The sequence below is a fragment of the Balaenoptera physalus genome, assembly GCF_965194825.1.
Source record: "Balaenoptera physalus genome assembly, chromosome: 5".
NCBI classification, from domain to species: Eukaryota; Metazoa; Chordata; class Mammalia; order Artiodactyla; family Balaenopteridae; genus Balaenoptera; species Balaenoptera physalus.
The window spans coordinates 14,967,407-14,993,879 of record NC_138884.1 but is presented as its reverse complement, the minus strand read 5'-3'; the positions used below and the strand labels follow the sequence as shown (position 1 = coordinate 14,993,879).

The window sequence follows — 26,473 nt, the reverse complement described above, 5'->3', positions numbered from 1 at the left end:
AAAACAATCAGTGCTACATTATGTTTACTTTGCATATTGAAGGTATACTAATTATCAGAGAATTTTGACAATAAAGAGAGAAGTTAGAAGAATTTCTTGTTCTACTTTCCACTTCATCAAGAATAGGCATTGATGTTCTGGATAATGGAGGTTTCAATTTAGCTGAGACTCTGAAGTTTTATTTTGCACCCAGACATGCCAATTAACAACTTACTGATTTTCAGTTCCAAACTCACCCTTCAGTACCTGCTCCGTGATGCTGCACCAGACTCTTCAACCATTTCTCCTGTACTGCGAGCACAGTGTTAGGCTCTGCCAGCTGTCAGCCAAGGAAGCTGAAGGAACAGTGCAGAACTCAGGGGCTTCTCCTCCCGGCTCCGGGTGCTGCATTTGGCTTTGTCTCGCTCCAGCGGCAGGGTTCAGTCATGGTGCAGGTGTGTGGGAACGTCTGCTGGAGCTCTGCCTCAGCTGTGTGTCCAGCGTGCACGGTCCCTCAATGACCTCACGTCCCTGGCCTGGGCCTGGTGACCGCCTTGCCAAAGCCCCCTCGACGTCGATACTGCCTGTTCCAGGCCTCGTGCCCCCAGCAGTACCCCAATGCCCTTTGCACACCTACCTACCGGTCTTAGCTTACCTGTATTCGGAGGGCTGTTTCCTAGTTCTGGGCAACTGAGGACCAGCTCTGGTCCGGAGAACTTCTGTGTCACCGTGAGCTGCAACCACACTTTTTTCAACAAGGTCTGACCTCCGGCCATGGGAAGGGGACCTCCTTCTAAAGTTGTCCTTCCTTGGGTCCTCTGTCAGCCCAAGGTTACCCTTTAGAGTTCTCTTTATATTGTCATAGTTATTTTCCTATCATAGCTTAGTAATTCTTTGCATTAAACTTCTCCTGTTAAGTTACTGTGTAATATCTGACTCCCGATGGGATTTAGGCTGATCCACCAGGACTAATCAGACACATTTCCCTTGCAAGCTCTAATTTATACTCTGAACATCTGTATTATGTTGATATATCGTTAAAGAGCATCTACAACTCCCTGATTCAGGCCTAAGAAAACTATAATAGATTCACAGCGTTGATTTGTCTCTTTTCAGGCATAAGTACTGGGTTCACTTCAGTGCCTCTCATCTTGCTTATGAAGTTCATTTTTATTTGAAGCGTTTATAATAGTACCAGAAAAATTAGTAAGCAGTAGCATAATAAACAGAGCAGAATGAATGGTAAGTTTCAGTTGATAAAGCCATGATGACTTTAACTTATATTTCAGATTTCATACTTGAAAAGCACCATAGATTCTTCTGCTCTTCATTTCATTCAACTAAGGAGGCTTGGGATTGTCAATGTGCTCAAGCAAACAGGGTAGAGAAAACTTCCAGGTTCAGATGACACCAACAGGAGGTTACCTAAGCAAAAACTTTTATCTATGCAAAAATTAATATTGGTAGAAGTCACTGGAGTTCAGTTTACTTTCCTACTTTCCAAGGGAACAGTTTGGCATATCAGTGATACACTAGGGGGAAAAAAAAAATCAAAAGACACCTCTAAAGAATACTACAGACTACTAAAATACCTTAAACAAACAGCATTATTTTTGAGTAAGTGCACAGAATAGCACCAGCTTTGTGTGCTTTACAAGCAAAAGGAAAAAAGGGAAAAGAAAAAAACTTAAAAAAACAAGTATATTTGAACTTAGCAAACGTGACAATTTAGAACATGAAGCTGAAAAACTAATTTGAACCCAATTATTAAACAGAAACTTTGTCCTTTGGAACATGGACGCATTAGAGACCGTGTCAATCAATTCACGGAGCTAGCACAGAAGTCATTTTCCTTGGGAGCGCAGGAGAAATTGACAAATGATACTCTCTGTGAATTCGCAATTGTTTTATTTTTTCCCGAAGTCAGTGATCAGTGCTTTTCTCACATGGAAATGTCTTCTTCTTTTACACTAAGCAACGGTTCCAAGCTTTCTTGTATATGATTAACATAGTTACAGACACAGGAAAAAAAATTCCTTCTTGGCAAACTTTCATTTAATAGGGCTCCTCCAGTGTTTTGCCATGAGTGCCAATCACTAAACACACCTTGCTTTTTCCCCAGCTCTGTGTTTAAGGTGTGGAAGCCACGCCTTTCCTATTAATCATTGATGCAATCTTGCTACCTACTCAGTCAGCTTCTAAATCATGGACTAAAAAGTTCAGTAATATAATACCACAGACAATCTATTCTTCATAACATGAACAGTTGAGGGGATCAGACACTTGCCACCAAATACTATCCGTATCTGCTTAGTATGATAAACATACAGGCTACTTTGACTTTTGGAGGGAAAGGGATTCTTTCACAAACTTCTGGACTTGGTGTTTCCTGAGTTAAATGCTCTCATTCATAAATACAACACAAAACCGTATCAGTCTGAGATTTCTGTTGGGTAGCCATGCGTCCTAGCCCCTTTCCTCTTTAAAATTTTAAATACTGCAAAGGAACCACTTTCCCTGGGTGGCTCCCACACTGGGAATGAAACCTCCTCTGTGGAATTTTGGCACCTTATTAATGAGTGGTTATGAGTAGGAGCTGCTCTCTCTCAGCAACTCCTATCCTGCCATCAGTCAAGTGTGATTCTGTAATAAATTCCCACAAAGCAAACTATTTCTGGTAATTCTCCCTAATTAACACCAGGCCTGCTAATAATACATCAGGTCCTATGTGTTTCTGATATAACCAAGATCTTGTCTGAGAGGACTCAGAAACGGAAACCACCAACCTAAATTAAGCTTTTGCTAGCAAAAAAGATTTTATATGTAGTTTTGTAAGAAAACCTTTGATAATCTTACATGGGGGACATTTTGACCAGAAACATTGAATGACAGGGAGGCTTGTTCTGGTTTGAGCACCGAATGGGGATTTATTGTGAACACACACTGTTGAGTCTTAAGCCTATAAATCTTGTACTGGATTACTGTTTCTTAACGAAGAAATGACAGATCTCTTATTTTGTCGGTGCATTTTAATGTGCAATGACGTGATTGATAGAAACCAAACAGCAGCTATTAAAATGTCAGATGCAGACTTGATGTTCTTATAAGTTTGGCTTCTGGAGTTTCATATACTGTGAGCAAATACACTTGAATTTGTCTTTTATTCCAATATACAGCCTGCAACAGAAACATTCCTCTCAAATTTACACAGTTGGAAAAAAAATCTGAAAGCAATGAACAAACAAGGAATAGGTGAGCCTACCTAGTTACAGAAAAGTTAGCTAATGAGATCAGGATGAGTTAAAAATGAAGTAACATACCCTGGTCAATGAAAGACATGAAAATGCAGATGACGACTGATGTTGTTTGAATATGATATATGGTACAATATAATGCTTGATAGGACAGGTTACTCCAATAAATGATTTCAGCAATAAATATTTTTAAAAGAAAGACAATTAGAGCTTACTTATCTATTCACAACCATTTATTGTGCACATGCCACATGCAGAGCATAAATATGGAATAAAATAGAATAAAAGTGACAGTATTTTCAAACATATTGTTTCTGGGACATTCTGATTGATAGGCAAATACCATAAAAGAGGAATTCTCCTGAGAATTATCACATCTCAGCCTATCCTGTGGACATGATTTTTTTCCCATGACTTAATGGAAACCACTTGCCACCCAAGAAGAAAAACCAGGAAAGCCTGTCTACATCACTGCAGCCATTTATTTACTGAGTGTGTGCACATTAAGGTATTACTATACTGATTATATTTCTCATGTGGTTTTTAATTAGAAAATGTATCCAAAAGCAAAACAGCACAGACATATACAAATTGCAAAATGTAAAGAAACAGCAGATAGAGATTAACACATAAGGCAAATGACACTGAAAATCCAAACCCAAAACCTTAAAACATTTGGGGGGGTGATGGGGGACAAAATGAAGCCACATTAAATTTGTGTAAAATTATTCAGTGTGTTTTCCCTTCCCTTATGTCTGAAAAGCTTCTCCTTTCAATAGGAATGACTAAACTCCAAATATCACAAAAATGTTAATATAACTCTAGATTCACACTTGAACAGGGAAGAGGAATTATTTTCTATAAAAGTGGGCCTTGAAAATGGTACCACGAATGCCTTTTTGTATAGATGATTTTTAAACATAACGCTGAACTAATATTTTGAAGATTAAACTCTTATTTCTACTTGTCTTCATAACAGTGACCAAATGATCAGGTTTTACTTTTAGACTCTAACTGTATCTGAATCAATAGGAAATACGAATGCTACAAGCATATGCAGAGGGCATTATTTTTAGGCTGCTACTTCAGTGAGCAACATTCTGTCCCTGTAGAAATGCTGTACATTTGAACCGATCACTAACATCTGGAAACTGGGGAATTCAAGCAGGGGATGCTTTAGAGTCATGTACTGTGATCTTAATCTGTATTATCCTAAGCACAACATTCCAAAATATACATCTAGAGAGACTAAAAGTAATGCTCTACAATAAAGAGGTAATAATTAAAAAAATGCTACTGACATGGAATATTTATAATCAGAAAAATAAATATTCAGGGAGCTCACCAGAAGATTAAAGTGCTCTCTGCCAGTTATTAAAAGATTAATGCTGGTGTATTAAATATGGCATTCCCCACTGTAAAATACAGAGATTCTTCTGGGTTATAATCAATATTTATTTCACAGGATTAACTGTTTTAGGAATAGACAGAAGAAGGCTTTGCCACAGAAGAGAAGGACAAAGCACAAAGACAAAATGTTAAGTTAGGAAGCGACGTTATCCTTTTAGGGATAAAATTTAGAGAAATGCAACATTATGCTCCATGAATAATATGCAGAAAGAAAGTGTAATAAAAATGAAATGCTTAATGTAAGATAACTTTATAAGAAATCCAGATCAAATAAAATTCTTTGAAGGAAATACCCAAATGCCATTCCAATGCCACTGACTTATCAAATACTATCTTGGCATATCATCTGTAAAGGCAAAACTAAATAACAACAACAACAACAACAAATCTCTACCACACCGAAACAAAACCACCAACTTTATGTTGTGTAAAGCAAAGGACTGACACTAAGGTAACGTGACAATGCACAGAGCTGGCGTGTCTTCTACAGGTGGTTTCAGCAGCAATGGGAAATAACGCACAATTCAGTTCCAGCTTTTAGAAAACAAACAACAGAAAACGTCCTGCCTCCCTACAGATGCAGGGTGAGGAAGTAGTTTGGGGTTGCTATTGGTGAACCATTTAGTTTGCTACTTTGTGTCACCCTTCTCATTCTTTTATCCCCAGTTAATTATTATCTGCATATAAGTCTGCTAGACAATAAATTAGCAGCTTTCAGGACAGATACCTTGAAAAGTTCTTAGGGAGGTTAAACAAATATTATAGTGTAAAACCCCCCTCTCTAACAAACATGCACACAATGGAAGTGAAGTCGCAAGTGACTGATGGGACAGGCAGGGCTTGGGGCTCAGTCTCAACTATAAAAGCACCCTTCCCCAAACAAACTTAAATGATAACTCAATGTGATCATGGGCTTTTGTCCATTTTGGTAACAAAGAAAAAAAAAAAACTATCAAATGCCATAATCTCTTTTCTCAAATATCAATAGAATCCACAATTTTACCACAATTGCTTCTCTGTCTTCCTGTGGTATCTACATAATTTTTTCCCTAAAATGAAAAAAACAAAGAAAGGCTGGTCTGAATAATTAATCACATTCCTCTCTATACTATCAAACCTCTGTGAATCCCAAAATTCATGATTACATTTGGAAGTGGTTCATTTATTATTGAGAAAGAACTACCAAAAGAAAAAAAAATCTAAATTTTTATCACATCCTCAAGCCAATCTTTTATGTTTCCAATGTAGAACTAAAGAAAAAAATTATTCTGCAAAGAGAAATTTCAAACCTTCATCAGTCAGTAGTATAACTCTGAAACTGATCTAATTGATTCATTGTCCAAAAAGGGGGAATTTAAAAAATTTTCTGATCTAATCCTCTGATTTACCATAATTCCCAACCGCATTCTTTTCTATTTATTCTCTTTAAAGACAGAGAAAACTTTCAGAGTCCAAAGTTATTCAACAAGCTCTTTACCTCAGCATGGGGAAGGGAAAAAAAATAGTTTGACTAATATAGGTGGTGAAACATACACAATGAATAGAAATGGTCATATTTTAATAAAAGTCAAAAATTAAAAGTTTATAAGCTATATGGTAGCTTTTTTGGGGTGGAGAGGATCAGAGAAAAATATAACATCTCTTTTGGGCATCACACATTTTGATCAAAATCTCATTGGCCTTTCCTACTGGAATGATCAACTGTAAAGACAAAAAAAAAAGAAAAGTATACAGTTTAAAAAACCCTGACACCTACTACTGATAAAATTCTGTTTAAACTCCTATTTACTGTTTTAAAGATAAACACTATTTTTTTTAAAAAACACAATGCTTCACTTATTAATTAAGTGTAAGGCATTTTTATTGCCTTTTATAGATTTACTCACAACTACCTAGTAAGGAAAGAAGGTATAATTATTTCAGCATAGAGGTTGAAGGTTTTTATTCTAAAATTTAATTCTTCACTGATTTATTCTAAGATGAATTTAACAGTCAACCAGGAAACTGGTTTTTATAAAAGTTATTTTATGGGCAGAAAATGCAGGAAAAAAAGTAATAATAAACACCAAACTGTCTCTTTACTTTACGAAGCCAGATATTTCCTCATAGACTTGGTTTTCAAAGCTTGGAATTTATCCCTTCAGGGCCACTATTATTTTTCAAAACTCCATATAAATATTAAATCTAAAACTTAATCAGTGATTTAAATTCTCCTCTTTCTCTTCAAATTTCTTCTCTTCCCCTGGACTGTTGACTTTCAAAAATTCACAGAGTGAGCATGTTTCTTGCAAAGTGGCTTGTCCTTCTTGGAGAAAAAGGTCTGACCTTCCAAACTTTCACAACATACCTGAAAAAGAAGCACTATTTGAGAGAATATCATTACATAACAAGGGGAAAATGATTTTTTTTTTACCCAATGGATAACATGACAAAGCACTTTAGTTGGTTGTGTTAGAACCCCCTAACATTTCACGATTACTATTATATTCCATGGAATCTTTCAAAAGCAATGAAGAATGACTTTTTCCTGGAATGCATTCTAATTTATTTAAACTCACTGATCATTATTTTTCTCTATTGGGAATGACTACTTGGCCCTAGTGAAAAAATTAACACATAAATAGGTCACGTTAAATATAATTTCTATTCTCAGAGTCTAGTCAATGTTTTAAATCTGCCTCCTGTTGTAGAGAAACAAAGCATTCAGAGAAGCAACCCAAAAAACCCAGCACAGTTGCTTTGCCACACATTCCCAAGCCCCTAAATATACAGTCACAGAATACCTGACAGTTCTTTTTAATTCATTTCTTTGTTTCTTAAAATGAAAACCCTAGTCAATATCTGGCTGCTGGAAGTTATGTCGTAAGTTAACTATTCACACTTGTGTCTTCTTATTTTTCCTACAGTCTTTGTTAATTTTAATGCTCCCGAGCAGATCTAGCAGAGACTAGGAGGAGGCAAATCTGCTAAAAGTTGTTGCTTCTTATAGATTTTATGAAATCTAAGAGATGGATGAGGTAAACAAGACAGGGTTCAATGGTAATGTTTGAGGAAATTATTTGACTTCAATTAACAAGACTTTTCCCCCTTCCTACAATGGGTATTAAAAACTATTAGAAATATTAAATATAATTTTAAAAAACAAACATCTGAACAGAATACTTTATTAGATATTTACTTCTAAATTTAAAAAATATATATCTTAGGTTCATGTTAATCTCTGAATCTATACTCATCATTAAAAATAAAACCCCAAATTTTAAAATATCAAATGAAAGAGGTAAATATGTTACTACAAGTTTATTATAGTCTCAAAAAGAAAAGAACATTCATAGACTATTACTAAGGAAGGAAATGGATCAACATACAGTTTACTTTCAGTGTTAAGTCAGTAATAGATTTTTATAACAGTTTACTTCTATTTTAAGAAGTACCTATGTTTTCATAAATTACTAAAAACACTCCAATAAAACCTAGTTTAAAAAAAGTAAAAGGCTCTTATTTTTTTAAGAAATATATAGCTTCTCCTTATAAACAAAAATGTATCAAAAATAGGATTTTCTCTAAAGGGGTAAACATCATATTCTGTGCCAAACAATTTCAAAAAGTACTGAAAATTTTAATAAACAATTTTCAAAATCACTGTAAAAATATTTCTAGGTTTGAAGTACTGAAAGATATAAAAACTGTTATTTCCATTTAGTGCTTAGGCTAGAACCGGCCATACCATGCTCCTTCAATTTGGAAACAAGAGTTTACTTACTGAGCATACAAAGCAAGTGTCGTGCCAGGTGTAGGCCAGAGCTTCCAGGAACATGTCACCAGCTTCTATGGGAAACTCACATCCATGGCATATAGTGCCAAAGAGGGCATAATAATCTGTATTGGGGCAGGGGTAGGGGTAGACACAATTTAAACATGACAAAGCTTTAGAATGATAGGTTTTAGAAAAGAGCAACAAAATGGGAATTAAATGAGATGATGAAGATAAAGTTACTAGTAACTGGAAAATTTTCAAATGGCATAACATTTGGCTTGAGATACACATGTAACGTATTTCAGGTTACCCTTGGTAAACGTTATATACGCAGCTTAACATCCTCTATTATATTTTTCCATATAATACTCCTCAGTTCTGTCCAACTTCCTGAGTGCCCAGATATGCATGAAGAAGAGCACTGTTCTCTGATAAGTTATCAACAGACATGATTGTTTCAATAAAATATAAGAGAACTTCAAGTGACTAGTAACAGTAAGACCAATGAACATAAATGAAGAAGAAATACCTGATATTAGCAAATTTCATAGCACATCTGACTTGGTAAGGAAGAAAAACAAGTCACAGGAAACCTCCATGAATGAATGCTGTGACTGAGTTTCTGGCTGGACTGTATCACAACAATATTAGCCACTATTTCTTTTGCCATATTTTCTTTTCCATTTTATGACTTCATGCTGAAAATCCTTAGCCAGAGAACACCTCTTACTTGACACAGATTAGAGTCATAAAATATTAATATCTTCCTTCTGAAGAAAGCAGTTTTGACAAGATATCTCTGTATTATCACTACATTAGAACTTACTGGCAATTTTCTTTTCTTTTCTGCAGCTGCTCTTACTATGTGTATTCACTCATGGTTCACTCTGTGACTTTGGACACTTCCAATCCCACCTGGGCTGGAGGAGAAAGTATGCTACCACCCGCGGCGTGAGTCACCTTTCCAGCAATCCCCAATACTGCTCAGTGCCAGCTGTTCAACACGCACCCACAGAGTCCCACTGTGCGCCAGGCGCTGTTCTAGGCACTGGCTGGGGGCACAGGGGAGAAGACAGACGGGGTTGTTCACCTCATGGGGCTTACAGTCTCACTGGGAGCAGGATGTCGTCATTTATTATATTTTAAAAATAAATGATAATAAACAACTTCAGATTGTGACAAAGACCATAAAGGAAAGAAAAGAGTGATGCGATAAAGAATAATTGGGGGAGGTGTATAATACTACACTCTAGAGGGGGTTAGGAAAGGCTTCCCTGAGGAGAAAACAGTTGTGCTGTGACTTGAAAAAAAGGGGGGGGAGAAATCACCTCAGAAAAGCTGGGGAAGGACATTCCAGTCAGGAGAAATAGCAAGTACAAAAGCCCTGAGGCCGGAAGTATCCAGCAGGTTTAGAAACAACCAAGGGGCCGGGTATGGCTAGAATCCAGTGACAGAAAATCAGGTGGAGGAGATGAGGTTGGCAAAGCTGGCCCTAGGGAGGAGTATAGTTTTTACTCTAGTGGAAGCCGTAAGGGTGTCAAGCACAAGCTGATTCACATTCACGCAAGTATTACCGTAGCTGTCTGAGGGTGGGGGGGAAGAAGATAAACCATTCTGGCTGGCAATTATAATGCCCAGGCAAAGAATGAGGGTGAACTGGATTTAGTGGGGACAGTGGAGGTGAGAGAAATGAATGAATTCCATATCCACTGGGGGTAGAACTGTTAGAATTTACTAATTAGACTGGGCAAAGAAGGGTCAAGTCATGTTGACCAGGCTCAAATTAGAAGCTGACTGCTTCTTTAACTTGACTACCATGGACTATTCCCTTTGCCCAGCACCACCCTTTGAATTGCAAGGTAGAACAACAATAAAACCCCATAGTGGCAATGCAGGGGTACTGAGTGGAGGCATAATAAAGGAAAAATATTTTATTTTTTGAAACATGTATGTGGAGTACTAACATCTAAGTAAGGATAATGTTAATAAATAAGTGCTAAGAAAGCTCACTTATAGCCTTTGGGAAGGAAAAGGAAGTGTTCAGAGTTTAGGTAATAGGATAAATGTCGTAGACTGGTCTTTAGAGCCTGTTTTTTAAAAAATAATCTTGGGGCTTCCCTGGGTGGCGCAGTGGTTGAGAGTCTGCCTGCCAATGCAGGGGACACGGGTTCGAGCCCTGGTCTGAGAAGATCCCACATGCCGCGGAGCAACTAGGCCCGTGAGCCACAACTACTGAGCCTGCGTGTCTGGAGCCTGTGCTCCCCAACAAGAGAGGCCGCGACAGTGAGAGGCCTGCGCACCGCGAAGAAGAGTGGCCCCCATTTGCCGCAACTAGAGAAAGCCCTCGCACAGAAACGAAGACCCAACACAGCCAAAATTAAATAAATAAATAAATTTATAAAAAAAAAAAAATAATCTTAACCAAGGGAGCAGTCCAAACCACAGTTACCCTCCCATTCAGTAAAAGTAACAAAGGATTTCCAATTTGTTGTCCAAGCAGTGGTCTTCAAGAGCATATCACTACTATATTCAAAAGTTGAATATTTCTCATTTTTATAACCACTAAAAGTTCACTAGTGGAGTGTAAGAGGTGGCTTTAAGCGACACGATTTGGTAGGATTTATATCCAGAAGTTATTTGGGATTCAAGAATAATAGTTTTCTAAATTGCTTACATGGTCATTTCTCTTAATGAAGCTGGGAATATGTTCTGACCAAGTCACGTACAAATCTTACATAGTTCTTTTGCTATATATTCAAAGTAACATTAAGTGCTCCTAGAACATCCAGCAAAACTATTTTGCCCAATATTTCCTTTCAGCTTTATAGCACTATAAGGGATAATGCTTTGTCTTCATTCAAAACTTAAGAAACTCCGGGCTTTAGGATCTTACCAGTCTCACAGTAGGGCTCACCGTCCTCCAAGTGAAAAACATTATTACGAATAGGTTTTCCACAGGCCACACACACAAAACAGGAAACATGCCAAGTTTGTTTCAAAGCATTGATGACTTCCTGTTATAGAAAGGAAATGGATGTAAAGAAAGATGATGATTATTCTACTAGCTGTACCAATACAGTCCTTTTAAACTGACCCAAAGTAGACACACACGCTTTGTCTTTGCCTAAGCTTCTCATCTAATGAACCAGAGATATTGAAGGACAGACTCACAAATCATGTAAACTGATGCATCATATAAAATATGCATTTTCACGAATACACATCAATAAACTTACTTAGAGAATGATTAGTGTTATTTAAACATTATAAATGTGGTGAATCCAAGTAAGCATTTCATAAGTGTTTGCTACACTACATTCTGCTTTCCCTGAAAGGGTGTCAGGAAACATTAACTTGTAAAGATTTCACAGTATTATCTTGAAAATGTCGTGGAGGAATGGCAAAACACTTAAAAACTAAAACAAGCCTACACTGTATCGCACAATGGAAGCAACAACTTAATCAGTGTAACCCAATCATGTTTAACACGTGTTTAGGATCTTGGAAATCAGCTATGACTGTACTAAGCATACATCCATATGAGTGTCTAAAATTTGAACCATAAAGCTTGGATTCTAGTCAGCAATAGTCCTGTGGTTACATATACCAAGTATCAAAGCCTTGGGCCAGATTTTAATTAGTAAAAGAAGTTCTGGGGAGTTGGTTTTGCAAGGAATTGTTTCTTTGAATTGACAGAACAAGATGGAGTCATTAAAAATCATTTTTGAAGAACAGTTAACAATACAGGAATTTACTCTTTCCACAACATTTATCACAAAAAGGAGGAGGCTATACATAAAGTATGGTTACAATTTTGTAAATGAATTACTCATAAGGAGCAAACTGGAAGAAAACACATCCTAAGGTTATCTGGGACTGGTAAATATATAGACCATTTTAATTTTATTCTTTACATGTTTTGTATTTTCTAATTGTTGTAGAGTGAAGTATTTTCTTTTCTAATAAAAAATATTGTCAAAATAAAAGACAAAAAAAAAAAAGAAAATGATATAGATAAGTTATTGGCCATAGAAAATGCCATATTTCACTACTGAAGGGCTATGGGAAGAAACGGCAGTTATTTATATCCAAAGAGATCACCATGAACATGTACAAGTGGACATTCAACCAAATCATTTCCCAAGGCTTCTAGTATCTATTCAACTTTCTATCCTTGAGACAGATTACTATCCCTTCTTTAATAGGTTATCAAACTAAAACACAATCCAGAAAATCTGTCCCTTTAGTGAAGTTCTGGCCCACGTCTGAAGCAATGAGTTAAAAATTTCCATTTCCTAGCACCTCATTTGGTGCTAAGACTCTTACTTGACTTTATTAATCATTCTAGAACTCATGGAATACATTTATATACTAAAACAGTATTAATGTATCCTACTTATTAATTATTTGTCGTTTGTAAAGGTACAGCCTGACTCACTCTCCTCTTTTCCTCTTCACATATTGTACAAATTAATAATATAGAAATATTCCAGGAGTATATTTATAATTTTAAAGTGTCTTCAAAGTTTTAGACCCATTTACAGATGTATTCTAAAATTAAGGTTACTCAATAATTCATACCAGCTTTTCTCTCAACTGGTATGAATTACAGTTTCATGACTGTGTTTTCATACTGAGCATATTAGAGCTCAGCAATGTCATTTCCAAATTCTGCATGAGTCCTATGAGTTTCGTATGACTCCAGGCACCTTGGCTGCTTCTAAAGTAAAATGTCAACTCCTGGTCACCCATAGGAAATGCCTTACCCTTACTTCACAACTGCTAATTGGGTATTCCAGAGCAGGAAATTCATTAATTCATCATTATTTACTATGTATCTGAATCCTAAATTACTCCCTTTTTGTTAAAAAAAAAAAAGGTGTGGCTTGATTATTTTTCTATCACACGTATACTCTCATAAAACTGAGGTTATATTTTTAAACATTATATGCGCTCAAGAAAAATATATCATTTATAAGACTTGTGTTTTATATATTTCATGAGATCTGTGCCCTGAGCTTGAACCCTGACAAATGGGTAAGTGCCGCTCTTATAAAAGCAATGGAATTTAATTTAAAACAGTGAAGGTGTCAATTCTGAGAACTCAGATGTGTGTGGTCCTGTGCGACCTCTTCATTCCTGAGCAAACAGGGTCCTGTTGAGGTAGCACACCCACAGTAAATTATTTTTTCCCCACAGTGGCTAGACTTTCACCAGACAAGCCAGCACTCAGTAAGACAAAACCAAAGACAACTTAACCCCATGAGTCTGATATACTTCTACAGAGGTCTATTTAGTTTTGTTTTACAAAAATAAATAGTGATGAAAGCAGAGAGGGGATCAAGCAAGAAGAAAATAGAAAGTAAAAAAGACAGAAGGGTTTCATACCAAAAAACTGTTCTGCTTTAAAACTCACTCAGAGTGAAAAGGCTTCCAATACTTACTCCGAGGATCTTCCTCTGGCATCGGCCACATTCAGGAGCAAAGAATTTCTCATAGCAGAGCTCACAATACAGGGCTCCCTGTTCCTCTACAAATCCAATGTAGGCCATCGTGTTTTTGCAGTGAGCACAGATAAATTCTTCTGGGTGCCAAGATTTCCCCAGTGCCACGAGGAATGGTCCCCTGCCAAAAGAAAAGAGATCAAGTTGGCTTAGGAATAAAGGTTTCTAGTTGGCCTGAAGAGGACCTCTTGTTCGCAATGTCCAAACAATTAAATACTTGCTCAATTCTCCTTCTCAAGGGTGCTGGAAATTTACCTAGGAACTCTGCACATTGAAGTGAAAAGAACAGGCGGGAGGAATAAGCCCTGAAGGGATTCCTTCAAGAAAGGCCATCTCTGCCCCCTGGTTTTCTGTATTCAAGGGATTTGGTAGTTAGGTTTTCTGAGCTGCAATGAGTGAGTGCGTCATGATTGCGATTGAGAATGAGAATATTAACTGTGACAGAAAATGAAGTAACCAGGAAAAAAATATATGGGCTAGGCAGAAATGAGAGTTTGAAACTTCCATAAAATAAACAAAAGGAAAAAAAGCTCAATTTGGTAATGTCAGCGTCTTAAAAACAGTAACAACTATTACCGGAAAAAACATTCTAGTCAATTTCTCTTCCCCATACATTGTTTCTTATACTTATTTCTCAACTTTGTGAAACACACCAAATCCTCCCCCTCCAAAATGACTACAGAAATTATCAACTGGGTATTAGAGATGGTTTGAAGCTACTTAGAAAGGTTTTATTTAATTCAAGCATGACTGATTTTTAATGCACATTTGTATCAAGGTACCAAATGTTTGTAAAGTGATTTTTTTCCATTAAATACTATACAGCCATGAACTGATAAGATGGGTTTGGTTTGCTTGACAGGAATCCATTATGAAGCTTTATCTAGTCATGAAGCCTGCGGAGATTAACCTTTCTAGCCTCTGCGACATACTTTTCAGTAGCTACATCACACTAATTTTTATTCACAGAGTGGCTTTACCTCCAAGGCACTTTTACACTTATCTAATTTGTCCATGCAACATTCCTGTGAGACAGACCAGGGCAGTTATTATGAACTCAGTTTAACAGATGGAGAAGCTGAGATACGGAATGTTCACAAGGTATGACACGTATCGTAAAATCGCGGATTGAATGAAGGCCAGAAGCTGAATTTCCTGATTTCTATTACACTGCTCTAGTCAAATGATATTCTGTCTCTCATCACACTACCATCAATTATCATCACCGAGTAACCACAGGGTAACTAATTCTTAGGAAGCATAGGATATCTGACTAGTGGGAAAAGTCACAGTAACAAGCATCACAAAGTCGAAACATTTTTTAGCCTTTGACAATAACAGAAACCTTGGTATTCAGTAACTATCTTCCGTTGGGAATTTCTTTGCAAACACACTGTTGTTTTCTCAGAACCAGCACCTAATTCTGCAAGAGTCAGGTAAGTAGAAAGGTCCTTGATGAATGATTAAAATGTGTTCTGTGGGGATAAGAGGGTATTTTTTACCTACTTTTTGTTAACTTGTTTCTTATTACTAATATGATGCCATTTTGTATAAGCTAGTGCATGCAACTCTCTTAACATTTGAGAAAAGTAGTTTATTATTTTTAACCTTTAGGGTACCATTTTTGTTACCACTAACAAGGAATGCCTTTGTTAACTAATTCCTGCCAGGAAAAAAAAAGGGCTACAGATCACTTATTCTGTAACCAAATATGTTGCTTTTGGTAGGCTGTCCCTCAACTTGTAACTGGTTTATAAACAAAAGTTCTACTCAAGACTTCATTTCATTTTCTCAGTATATACCCAGCAAGTAGTTTACCTTCAAAGATAAGCCAGAGTCACAATGCTCAAAGCCAGACAAAGTTTTAGGAGTGCACTTAGCTTTTCCACCAGGTAGGTATCCCATTATGTATGCCTGAAAAATCTGCCAGGCTGAATTTACTGTGACCATACGCAGAGTATGATAGAACTTTAGGGTTTCATGCTATGATCTGCCTGGACATTAAAGCAGATTCTAAACTATTTACTAGGGTGAATCTATCAGGGCACATCTTCAGCTCATCCAGAAGGGCGGATAGCCCCTGCGGCCAGTATCCTTATTGACTCTTCAGTTTGCAGAAGAAGTCAATTCAATCCCCATTTCCACTTTCTGTTAAAGCGTGTTAGTATGCACTTGGAAGAAAGAGTTTTCCTCTTGAAACATGCCATCAGTGCTACCAAATATTTAACAAACTTCATCTGAGAAAACAAAAAAAGACTTTTAAGAACAGCTGACTGCATTTTCTAGACTTTCTAAAATATGTGTTGAGATCACCTCGGAGAGCCCTGTTCCGTGAATCGGAGCAGACGGGGCCTGGCCCGTCCCACAGGAAAACTCCTTTAATGATGGGTGCCAAGTGCGACACCGGCAGTCTGCGCTGACACTTCTGAAAGGCAACAGCTCCACGAAATCCACCCCTGCTCTTCCTGGAAGCTGCTGTCGAGAGTGCTGTTTGTGAGATCACACATGGCCATTTTTACACAGATTCCGGCGAGAAGTTCCTTTCAGGTTTTTGTAACAAGAACGGTTTTGCTTTTTCTGAGCAAGAGATTTTTTTTTTTTTAATCTCACTGAACAGTAATTTGCAAAATTAATTTTCTTTTTTTTTGTCAGCTGCTAGAAGGCTTACAGCCAAATTCAGTCTAACCATAGGTAAGTATATAATGTCACTACTGTCCAGACACAATGACAAATTTTTCTCCAGTCTTCATTTTTAATAGTCCCATCCATGACTTTCATTCTTCTTTTGCTCCCTTTTGTAATTTAGAAGGTTTTCTTATATTTCATATATTCTTAAAAAAGTCTTTTCGATAGCTTTCTGGGATAGAGTCCACTATAAATAAATAAATAAATAACCCACTGAAAGGGTATTTTAAGGTATTTACTTAAGTTTCTTTATCAAATTTGAATAGTGAACAATCTTAACGACAGTAAAGAAACTCCCTCTGCACCTTTAAACAGTGAGCCGACAGTGACCTGTGCTCCTGCCAGACCTCCTTTCTTACATAAACAGGCTCTGTGCAGATACCCCTCGGCTGAGCTGAGAGAGCACCTTCCCCATCAATGCCACGGAAGTTATGTATAAACAATAAAATCTCACATATAACAGAGTCCTGTCTTGTCCGTGTCAGCAGAGACTAATCTAACAAATTCATTAACACAGGATTAACAGGATACGTTCTTCTTGTCCCAGGTAGGATCGGGTTTCCGTCTGGGAACTGGAACGGCAGCCTTGAATAACTGCACAGTGGAATGAAGTACTCAGCTCCCTCTCCGAGTCCTCTGCACCCGTGAACCTCCCTAAATCCCTGCTGGCTGACAAGTGAAGGAAGGGGAGAGAGCTGAAGCACGGATTGGCTGAGAGAGACGAGCTATGGCGTGGAACTTTTCACCCTGTTCATCTTCTGTGAGATTGATGCCAAAAAAAAATTATTAATAATGGAAGGAAAGGTAGGGAAGGATGCTAAGGGAATAATTCAGAGGAAAAGAACAGCTTAGTTAGAAAGGTGAAAAGAAGTGCAAATTTCAACGGGCACAGCTAATAGGGATTTAGGTTGAAAATCAAACGCTTACTTCTTCTTCTTCTTCTTCTTCTTTTTTTTTTTTTGATTACCACAATAGGTTTATTGAACATCCACCATTCTCATACAGATACAAAATTAAAGAAATAGAAAGAAAATTTTTCCTGGTTGATGAGAACTCTTAGGATTTACTCTCTTAACTTTCAAAGGTAACATACAAGCACTGTTGATCCAAAGGCTTACTTCTTGCTTCCCTTTGTTACTTAATTCTTAACTCATTGATAGAACTTAACTCTATAAATAGATGGAGAAAACATCAGAGGGGTTTGCCAACTTCTCTGAGATGACGTGGATCGTGAACTGGACAGCTGGACCCCTCCAGGGCCCAGCCACTACAGATTAAGATTTTTTATTTAACCAAAAGTGAAGTGCATCAAAAGGAGTTAGAAACAAAAAAAGAAAGTTAAAAAAAATCAAAATAAGTTAATTAACAAAAGTTAAAAACAAAGCCACATAAAAAATAACTCGCGCAAAAATAAATATGGAATCTGATAGTTGGCTACAGGGATCACTCAAGCAGAAGATGTGACATATTATACCAGATCCATATGTATTTAAGCATTGAAATCACCAAAATGAATTCCCATTATTAAAGATTTTCCTGAGGCAAGATTAATTTTTGAACTTTACAACTATGACAATTTAGAGCCCTATAGATATCTCATGACTTTTGCTCAGTACCATGATTCAGGACTCCTTACTATGGCTATAAGGGCAGTACATATATATTACTTATATTACCGTAAGGGTACTACATACTGCTCACGACACTTATATTACTGCATTATGGTTATCTATGTCAGGACTCTGGCTTCCTTATCAGATGATAAAATACATGAAATCAGGGACTGCCTCTTATTTATATACTATGGTGCTAGTTTGGCAACTTGCACTTAAGTTTTCTTTTTTTAATATATTAAAAAAAAATTGAGATGTAATTGACATATAACACTGTGTAAATGTAAGGTGCACCATGTGTTGGTTTGATACATTTACGTATTGCAGTATGATTACCCACCTTAGCATTAGCTAATACTTTATAGTTTTCAATGGATATTTGTTGTATAAAAGTATCATTTTATGAGTAGACTATTGAACTTTATTGCTTGCAATTTCTTTCAAATAAAAGTAATTGGTTGTTGAAGCTAGATAATCCCCATATCTCGTCTTTGCACCAACAGGATTCTGGAGGTATCTTTATTAGACTTACCACATTGACATGGCTGTTGATTTGCTTGTCTGTATTTTTTACCAGAGTGTAACAGTATTAATTTGCTAGAACGGCCTTAACAAAGTGCCACAGATGGGATGGCTTAAACAACAGGAATTAACTTTTTCACAGTTTTGGAGGTTAGAAGTCTAAGACCAAGATGTTGCCAGGGTTAAACTCTTCTAAGGCCTCTCTCTTTGGCTTGTAGATGTTCACCTTCACCTGGTCTTCCCTCTGTATGTGTGTGTGTCCTAATCTCTTCTTAAAAGGACACCAGTCATACTGGATTAGAGCCCACCCTAATGACCTCATTTTACCTCTTAAGGACCCTACCTCCAGATAAAGTCAGAGTGAGATATTGGGGGTTAGGATTTCAACATATGAATTTTGGGGGGACACAATTCAGTCTATAACAATAACTTCCTTAAGGGAAGGGAGTAAGTATGTCTTTGATTTCTGTATCACTGGTATTTAAAGGAGGTGGCACATAAAATACTCAATGAGCACTGCTTATAGGATGGCTATATTTCTACGAGAAATAGAAATATAGTCATCCTATAGTCTCGTCTACAGTTAGACGAGAAACTGGAAAAGTAAACCTCTCATCCCCTCAGTCATCTCTATGAGTCTAGGAATGCATGTATGGGGTACAAAGTCATTTGGTGGAGAGGAAAGAACCTGTAACTGTTCAGCCTATCTATTACTTTCTCCTTTCTCACTTTCCCACTCTAACATTATGAAGAAGAGTACCTTGCCACACTCAAGTTACGACAGGTCTGCTTAAGCTGTTTTTTTTTCCTGATTTAATATAGTAGTATTTATGATTACATGTATATATAGTCACAATATTTATATATATTATATATTTATATATCTTGGTATGTATTTTCTTTACACAAAGTTAGAATCATATTTTATTTAGAGTTCTATAGTTCTTTTTTTATCTTAATACTATAACTTTTTCCTAAGTAGTGGAAGTTAAAAGCATGAATATAATTTACAGTAAGATCTGAGCTCAAATGCAGGTTTTACATTTACTATCTAGGTAACTTCAACAAATATGTAACTTCTCTGTGCCTCAGTTTTCTCATCTGTGAAATTAGGCAATTATAATAACTGTCTTACAAGGTTATAAGAATTTAATGAGAATTCAGTTAAAATTCTTAACACAGTATTTGGCATATGCTAAGAATACATTAAACAATTATTATCCAAAAACAGCATCTTAATGGCACCATAATATTACATCATATAGATGCTGAACATTTTGTTCTTTCCAATTTTTCACTACAGTAGATCTGAAATCTTGGTCTATGCCTTGCTCATAAATCTTGGTCTATGTCTCTGGTTGTTTCTTTAAATGGAAGGACTAACACATTAAGCCAAGAAGCCTTTTATTTTCAAGTAAAATCTTAACCAGAAGGGAAAATAAATAAAACCTATTAATAATGGAGTGCTCAGAGATAGAACTGGATGGTGAGACAGGCAAAAAACTCTGCTGGCTTCTTCCTGGAGTAACTGAGATGGCCCTCCTTATGAGAAAAGTTTGAAAATAAGTGAGCAGGAAATAAATCAATAATGTTAAAATTTTCTCTGTCACTAGAATAAACAATGAGTTGTCTGAATGTGATTGTTCCGGTGCTGGACTGTAGGCAAAGACAGGATAATACAATTGTGGCTATTTTTTTTTTTTTTAAGCATTTCATATCAAAGAAGAAATCAAGCACCGTGAATCCCTTACTTCTTTCACCAAAATGCTAAGAAGCTAAATGTGAATGGTCCATTTAACTTCATGTAATACAAGTGGATTTTAATGCCACTAGATGTAACAGTTCAGAAATAAGCTACTGTTTTCATAAGCCCATTCTACCAGAGAAACTAAATATGGCTTTGGCTATATTAGTAGCCTGATCTTCTGTTTCCCTATTATATCAGCCAAACGGTCAGTCTGTTCATGAGTATGAGTCGAAGAAATGGTACTTCTATCATAAACGGATTGGAAATGTTCTAGAGCAATTTAATCAGAGCTTCAGTAGAATTTCCTAAAATGTAACATTCTATCCATCTGTAAAAGGCAACTAACTAATCAAAGTATTGCCTAAATAATACAATTTAGGCAAAACATCCATAATCTTTTCAAGATTCAAATAAACCAAAGAATTATAAACATTAGATGAAAATAAAATGATCTATGGAGTTTTAAGCTAAAAATATGTTCAATAAAAGATAATCAGTTCAGTACTAACATTCAGTGATCCAGGTTTCTGAGATTTTCCAGAAACAATGAACTTTTCTAAAAAATAAAATAAAATAAAACATAAAATTTGCCTTAGTTTGCCTTTACTTAAAAATATTTTTGAAAATTTGAAACATTTAGAAAATAAATATAAAACAATATAAATTATAAACAAATAATGTAAACTACACTGTGGAAAACAAAACAATAATATAAATTATAAAATAATCTTAAACTTCTCAGGCTCTGCCAGGTTACAATATTCTATATTGAAAGTATCAAGCCTACAACTGCAGCTTGTTTTTAAAACAGGTGTCCAAGAGAATGTCACTTGACCTAACGCCTCCTTGCTTTGGTAAGTGATACTGACACCGAGGCCAAGAACTAGAATTATGCTTTGACTAGCTCTCTGAACTGACCACAATCTATTCAAGCTGCTTTAGCATTTGAGCACCAAGCAAATGTGCTATGTTAATTACTGTTATAGGATCTTGACATGAGCTAATACCTGTTCCTGTTAACTTCCCCAGTAAATGAAGCTCTAATGCTTAACTGATAACAAGTGCTGAGATAACCCAGAGTAGTATAAAATTTAACAGATGAGGGGGCAATAAGTGGTGGCCATTCATGTTTTTAACATAATATTTATTTTACTTGGCAGAAGACTGTGCATTAAAATTATATCCTAGGCTAGCATTAAAAACTGAAACCATGGCAGTTAGGGGTGGGGAATGTAATTTCTATTTTGATCTTCGTATATTCTCCATACTAAGTTTTTCAGATGTGCTGGCAGTGGTGATAGTAGGATACCACAGAATTTTGTAATCAGACAACAAGAGTCAGAAACTGATACGGTTTGACATTTTGTTAATCCATCCAGTAATCACTTGCTTATTACAACAGGACACAAACAGCAGTGACTGCTGTCTCCACAAAGGGTGTTTTTCTCCAGACTATAGTATCCCCACATACCAGTCTCCGTAACCAAAGTACCGTAACTTACAGAAACAATGTTACAAGTCAAAACTTATTTTTATTAACATTAACCTTAAAAACATAACCCTATATAGAGTGAGTAATTAAAAACATTGCTTTATTTATTGAGACAAAGCAGTCCCACACTAGATTCTATAATAGTTTAAATATTTCTGTTAAGACCCTAGAGTAGTACTTTTTAAGAAATGTCTCTAACCAAATTGATACTATGACCTGAAGGATGAGTGGGTCTAGAGTCATGTATGATCTGTGCAGGTCAAACATTCACCGAATGCCTTTTGTGTGTCGGATGCTGTGCTAGACTTTGGAAGCCTCTACTGATTTTCCCCTTCTCCCCATAACCATTATTACTCCTGCCACGGCTGCTGGCTAGTACTTATACAGCATATGCTCGCTGCGGAAAAAACGAACTCAGGGAAAAATAACGGCTTACAAAATATCATGATTCCATTTCTGTAAAACAACATCTGTCCTTATGTGTGTGTGTTTTAAAAGTGTGAACTAAAATACTAGTAGTGGTTACCTTGGGATGTGGAATTATGTATGAACTTTTATTCTTGCTTTCTGTTTTTCTATATTTTGGAAATGTCACAATGCACACAGACTACCTTTAAAAGGCAAAAGCTATTTTTTAAAAAATCATGTACTCTGTGCTGTGTTCTTGACACATTTATTATTTAATAGTGAACTAAGGAGAAGAATATTTATATTTGGTTCTTAAATAAGATATTGCGACTCCCTGGGCTCCATTTTAAGTAGTAACTAGAAACATTATCCTAAGCAATAATTATGTAAGAGAGGAGGGGAAAATGCAAGTAAGTCTTAACCTTTGTCAGCTTTAGAGGCGCTGTTGTTTCACCTATTACAAAACAGGGTAAATTAAAAACGAGGAGAGAGCTTGAGCCGTCATTTCAAGTAATCATCTGTTACTGCCAACAAGACAACTCACAGAGGCAACAGGGTCCTGTGGTGGGATCCCTGCATTAATATTCACACCTAAACCTCATAACATTTTAAAAGCCACTTGTTCAGAAACGCTGAGGTCTATAAGTGCCAGTGTAATACACTCACTTAAGAGCTTACTTTTAGCCTTTTCTGCTTATCGGAATTAAAGAAACAATAAAATACACTGGGATAAAAAATATTTTAAAGAAGCAGATTATGACCTAATCTAAAATGTAAAGCATTTATGAATAGATCCGAAGGTAATTATATCTTTTAGAGCTTAGGTATTTGAAAATCCAATCTTCTTTTCTCAAGGACTCAAAGTTCTTTATTTTTTTACATCATTAGTTATGTTTCATCTAAATGAAAGTCCTCACTTTTACAATTTGTGAAATAATGAAGTTCTTCGGGGTCCCTTTGAGTCTTAATATTTTATTATTCTCTGAAAAGCCACATTAATCATTATTTTCCCTTAGTTCTGATAGGAATTAATAACTGACTAAATTGGTATTTTTAGTTTTATTTTCACAGAGCCCAGAATTACTTTTTATTAAAATAGAGTCTAACAAAAGTATATATATTCATATGTGTCTACTTCAATACTATTATGTAGAAATACAGCAAGAATATTTTCACTAATAAAATTTCTGATCTTTTAGAATATTAAAAAAAGAAAATCCATATTGGTATTAAGTCCTTTCAAGAAAAACTTAAAATCAAATAACCAACCTGATGACCTGGCTGCAGTGGGCACACATCGGCGTTCGCTTCCCCGCGGGAATGTGCTCGGCCCTTTGTACCAAGGTGTCCCCATCCCTGGGCTGGGGCTGCCTTTCGGCCGAGTTGGCTGATGCCACCGCTCCCGTGTACGTGCCACTGCTTGCGACTCTTCCGGTAGAAGGTGCTAGGAGTTAAAACAGAAGAATCAGAATGACAACAAGCCAAATAGAAACTTTTCCTGATAATCAAATAAAAACATTACTTTAAAAAATAATCTATCCACTCACTTCTTCACTCATTCACTCACACTTATGGAGGGGTTACGGACCAAACACTGGTCTGAGGCTACAGAGTTAAAAAAGAAAAATTCAAGGATTACAACCCAGTGAAAGAGTTATGACAGATGAATGCAGAGGGTTTTGTAGGAAAAGCAGAGTCACCTCTGCTTCCAAGAGGAGATATGGTTAATGTTGAATACTGATGTTGAAATATTTCTAGTCATCCAGACATCTGTGCTAACCATTCAGTAGATTTAACTCAAAATATGTCATAGCACATTAAAGATTTCAATGTGTTGAAGATAAAAGCAAAAATGAACTCCCTATATTCTGTCTCTTCCTGTACTGCCTAAGTAGACTGTGAAATCGGTCACCCGGTCATATAAGGCAGATACATAAGAATCATCCTAGGGCCTTCCTCTCCCTCCTCTATGGTTATAATGGGTCCTGCTGACTTTACATCACAAATGGTTCTCGATTTTGCCCCCTCGTCTCCATTCCTACAATACTGTCCTGGTTTATGTCCTCAAAGTCTCCCACCTGGACTAACCACCAAATGCCTTGTCCTCCTTAAATTCATACTCCCACTGCCACCGAGGACTGAAATCTTATCTGATCACAGCTCTGCATAAACCATTTCAAGGACCTCATTCTTCTTTGACCACTGAGTGTAGTGCAATCTTCTAAGCACCACATGCAGGTCCCTCCAGTGGTCCCTGCCTGCCGCACGGCCTCATCTGTCACCACCCTCTGCCTTTCTCTTTATGCTACCGTGAATACACAACTGCCTCATTTCCCCTGTGAATGAGCCTATCACTGCCTCATTTCCCCTGTGAATGGGTCTATCACTGCCTCATTTCCCCTGTGAATGGGCCTATCTCTTCACAGCCTGTCCTCCCCTCACTTCTCCACCATTCTTCCTATTCACCTAGTAGCCACCACTCATTAGGATGCAGCCCTGTCCGGCTGGTGTGAGGTGACACCTCATTGTAGTTTTGATTTGCATTTCTCTACAATAAATGCTGGAGAGGGTGTGGTGAAAAGGGAACCCTCTTGCACTGTTGGTGGGAATGTAAATTGATACAGCCACTATGGAGAACAGTATGGAGGTTCCTTAAAAAACTAAAAATAGAACTACCATATGACCCAGCAATCCCAGTACTGGGCATATACCCTGAGAAAACCATAATTCAAAGAGTCATGTACCACAATGTTCATTGCAGCTCTATTTACAATAGCCAGGACATGGAAGCAACCTAAGTGCCCATCAACAGATCAATGGATAAAGATGTGCCACATATATACAATGGACTATTACTCAGGCATAAAAAGAAACGAAATTGAGTTATTTGCAGTGAGGTGGATGGACCTAGAGTCTGTCCTACAGAGTGAAGTAAATCAGAAAGAGAAAAACAAATACCGTACGCTAACACATATATATGGAATCTAAAAAAAAAAAAAAGTGGTTCTGAAGAACCCAGGGGCAGGACAGGAATAAAGACACAGCCATAGAGAATGGACTTGAGGACACGGGGAGGGGGAAGGGTAAGCTGGGACAAAGTGAGAGAGTGGCATGGACATATATACACTACCAAATGTAAAATAGAGCTAGTGGGAAGCGGCTGCATAGCACAGGGAGGTCAGCTCGGTGCTTTGTGACCACCTAGAGGGGTGGGGTAGGGAGGGTGGGAGGGAGACGCAAGAGGGAGGAGATATGGGGATATATGTATAGCTGATTCACTTTGTTATAAGGCAGAAACTAACGCACCATTGTAAAGCAATTATACTCCAATAAAGATGTTAAAAAAAAAAAAAGATGCAGCCCAGGAGTCAACTGCTCCACAACTCCTCCCTGAACTGTCTCTCCCCGCTTCCCCTTCCACATAATCCAGATTAAAGTCTTTTTCCCACGTTCCCGTAATTTTCCGAACGACTAGATTATTGCCTCTACTACATATATTTGTGTCTTTTCTTCCCCAACTAGAGAGTAAGCTCCCTGAGGGCAGGAACTATGCCTTATTCTTCACCATAGCAACTAATACAGTGTCTGGAATGAATAAATGAATGAATGAATGAGTAAAGTGGAATCAATACATAAATGAACAACAGCAAAAACTGTGAAGGATTAAAACCAACAGGTCTGCTCCTTACCCACAGGTAATTAAAATGTAGTGGAAGAGAAGAGGCATATATTCTAATGGTTGAAAAGGAACAACTTTTAAGAAAAGCATATAAATAATATAAATTGTGTGTGTGGTTGTGTATGTGTGCGTGTGTGCTGACAGGATTCATATGAAAGGCGTGGTTAGAATTGGATAAGGTTAATCAGCATAGTTGAAAGGCTATTTCTCCCTCATGAGAATGAAGCCTGTTTGCAATGATGTGCAATTGCAGATCCAGAAACCCTGCATTTATAAACACCTAGCACATCTCCTCCAGCGCTCTGCTTGGCACTTGAGCTGTGAAATGGCACTTTACAGGCCAGGGAGCTCGACTAGTGCCCATGTTTCAAGTGAGTCAACTGGATTAGGAACACGTTTTCACTCTCTTAGACTCACACTTTC

At 37.0% G+C, this 26,473-nt stretch overlaps 1 protein-coding gene across 12 annotated transcripts in view; it reads right to left on the bottom strand.

Moving 5' to 3' along the window:
• Positions 1–3,448: 3,448 nt before the first annotated feature.
• PDLIM5 (PDZ and LIM domain 5) overlaps positions 3,449–26,473 on the bottom strand; it is a 208,580-nt gene continuing 185,555 nt past the window's right edge. For all 12 annotated transcript variants that reach the window (XM_082461748.1, XM_082461742.1, XM_082461751.1 and 9 more), the window contains 5 exons: positions 23,641–23,815; positions 13,845–14,025; positions 11,294–11,414; positions 8,407–8,522; positions 3,449–6,990 (listed from right to left, as the gene is read on the bottom strand). In XM_082461748.1, coding sequence (XP_082317874.1) covers positions 6,901–6,990; positions 8,407–8,522; positions 11,294–11,414; positions 13,845–14,025; positions 23,641–23,815 — 683 coding nt within the window. In that variant the 3' untranslated portion in view covers positions 3,449–6,900. The remainder of the gene's footprint in view (positions 6,991–8,406; positions 8,523–11,293; positions 11,415–13,844; positions 14,026–23,640; positions 23,816–26,473) is intronic.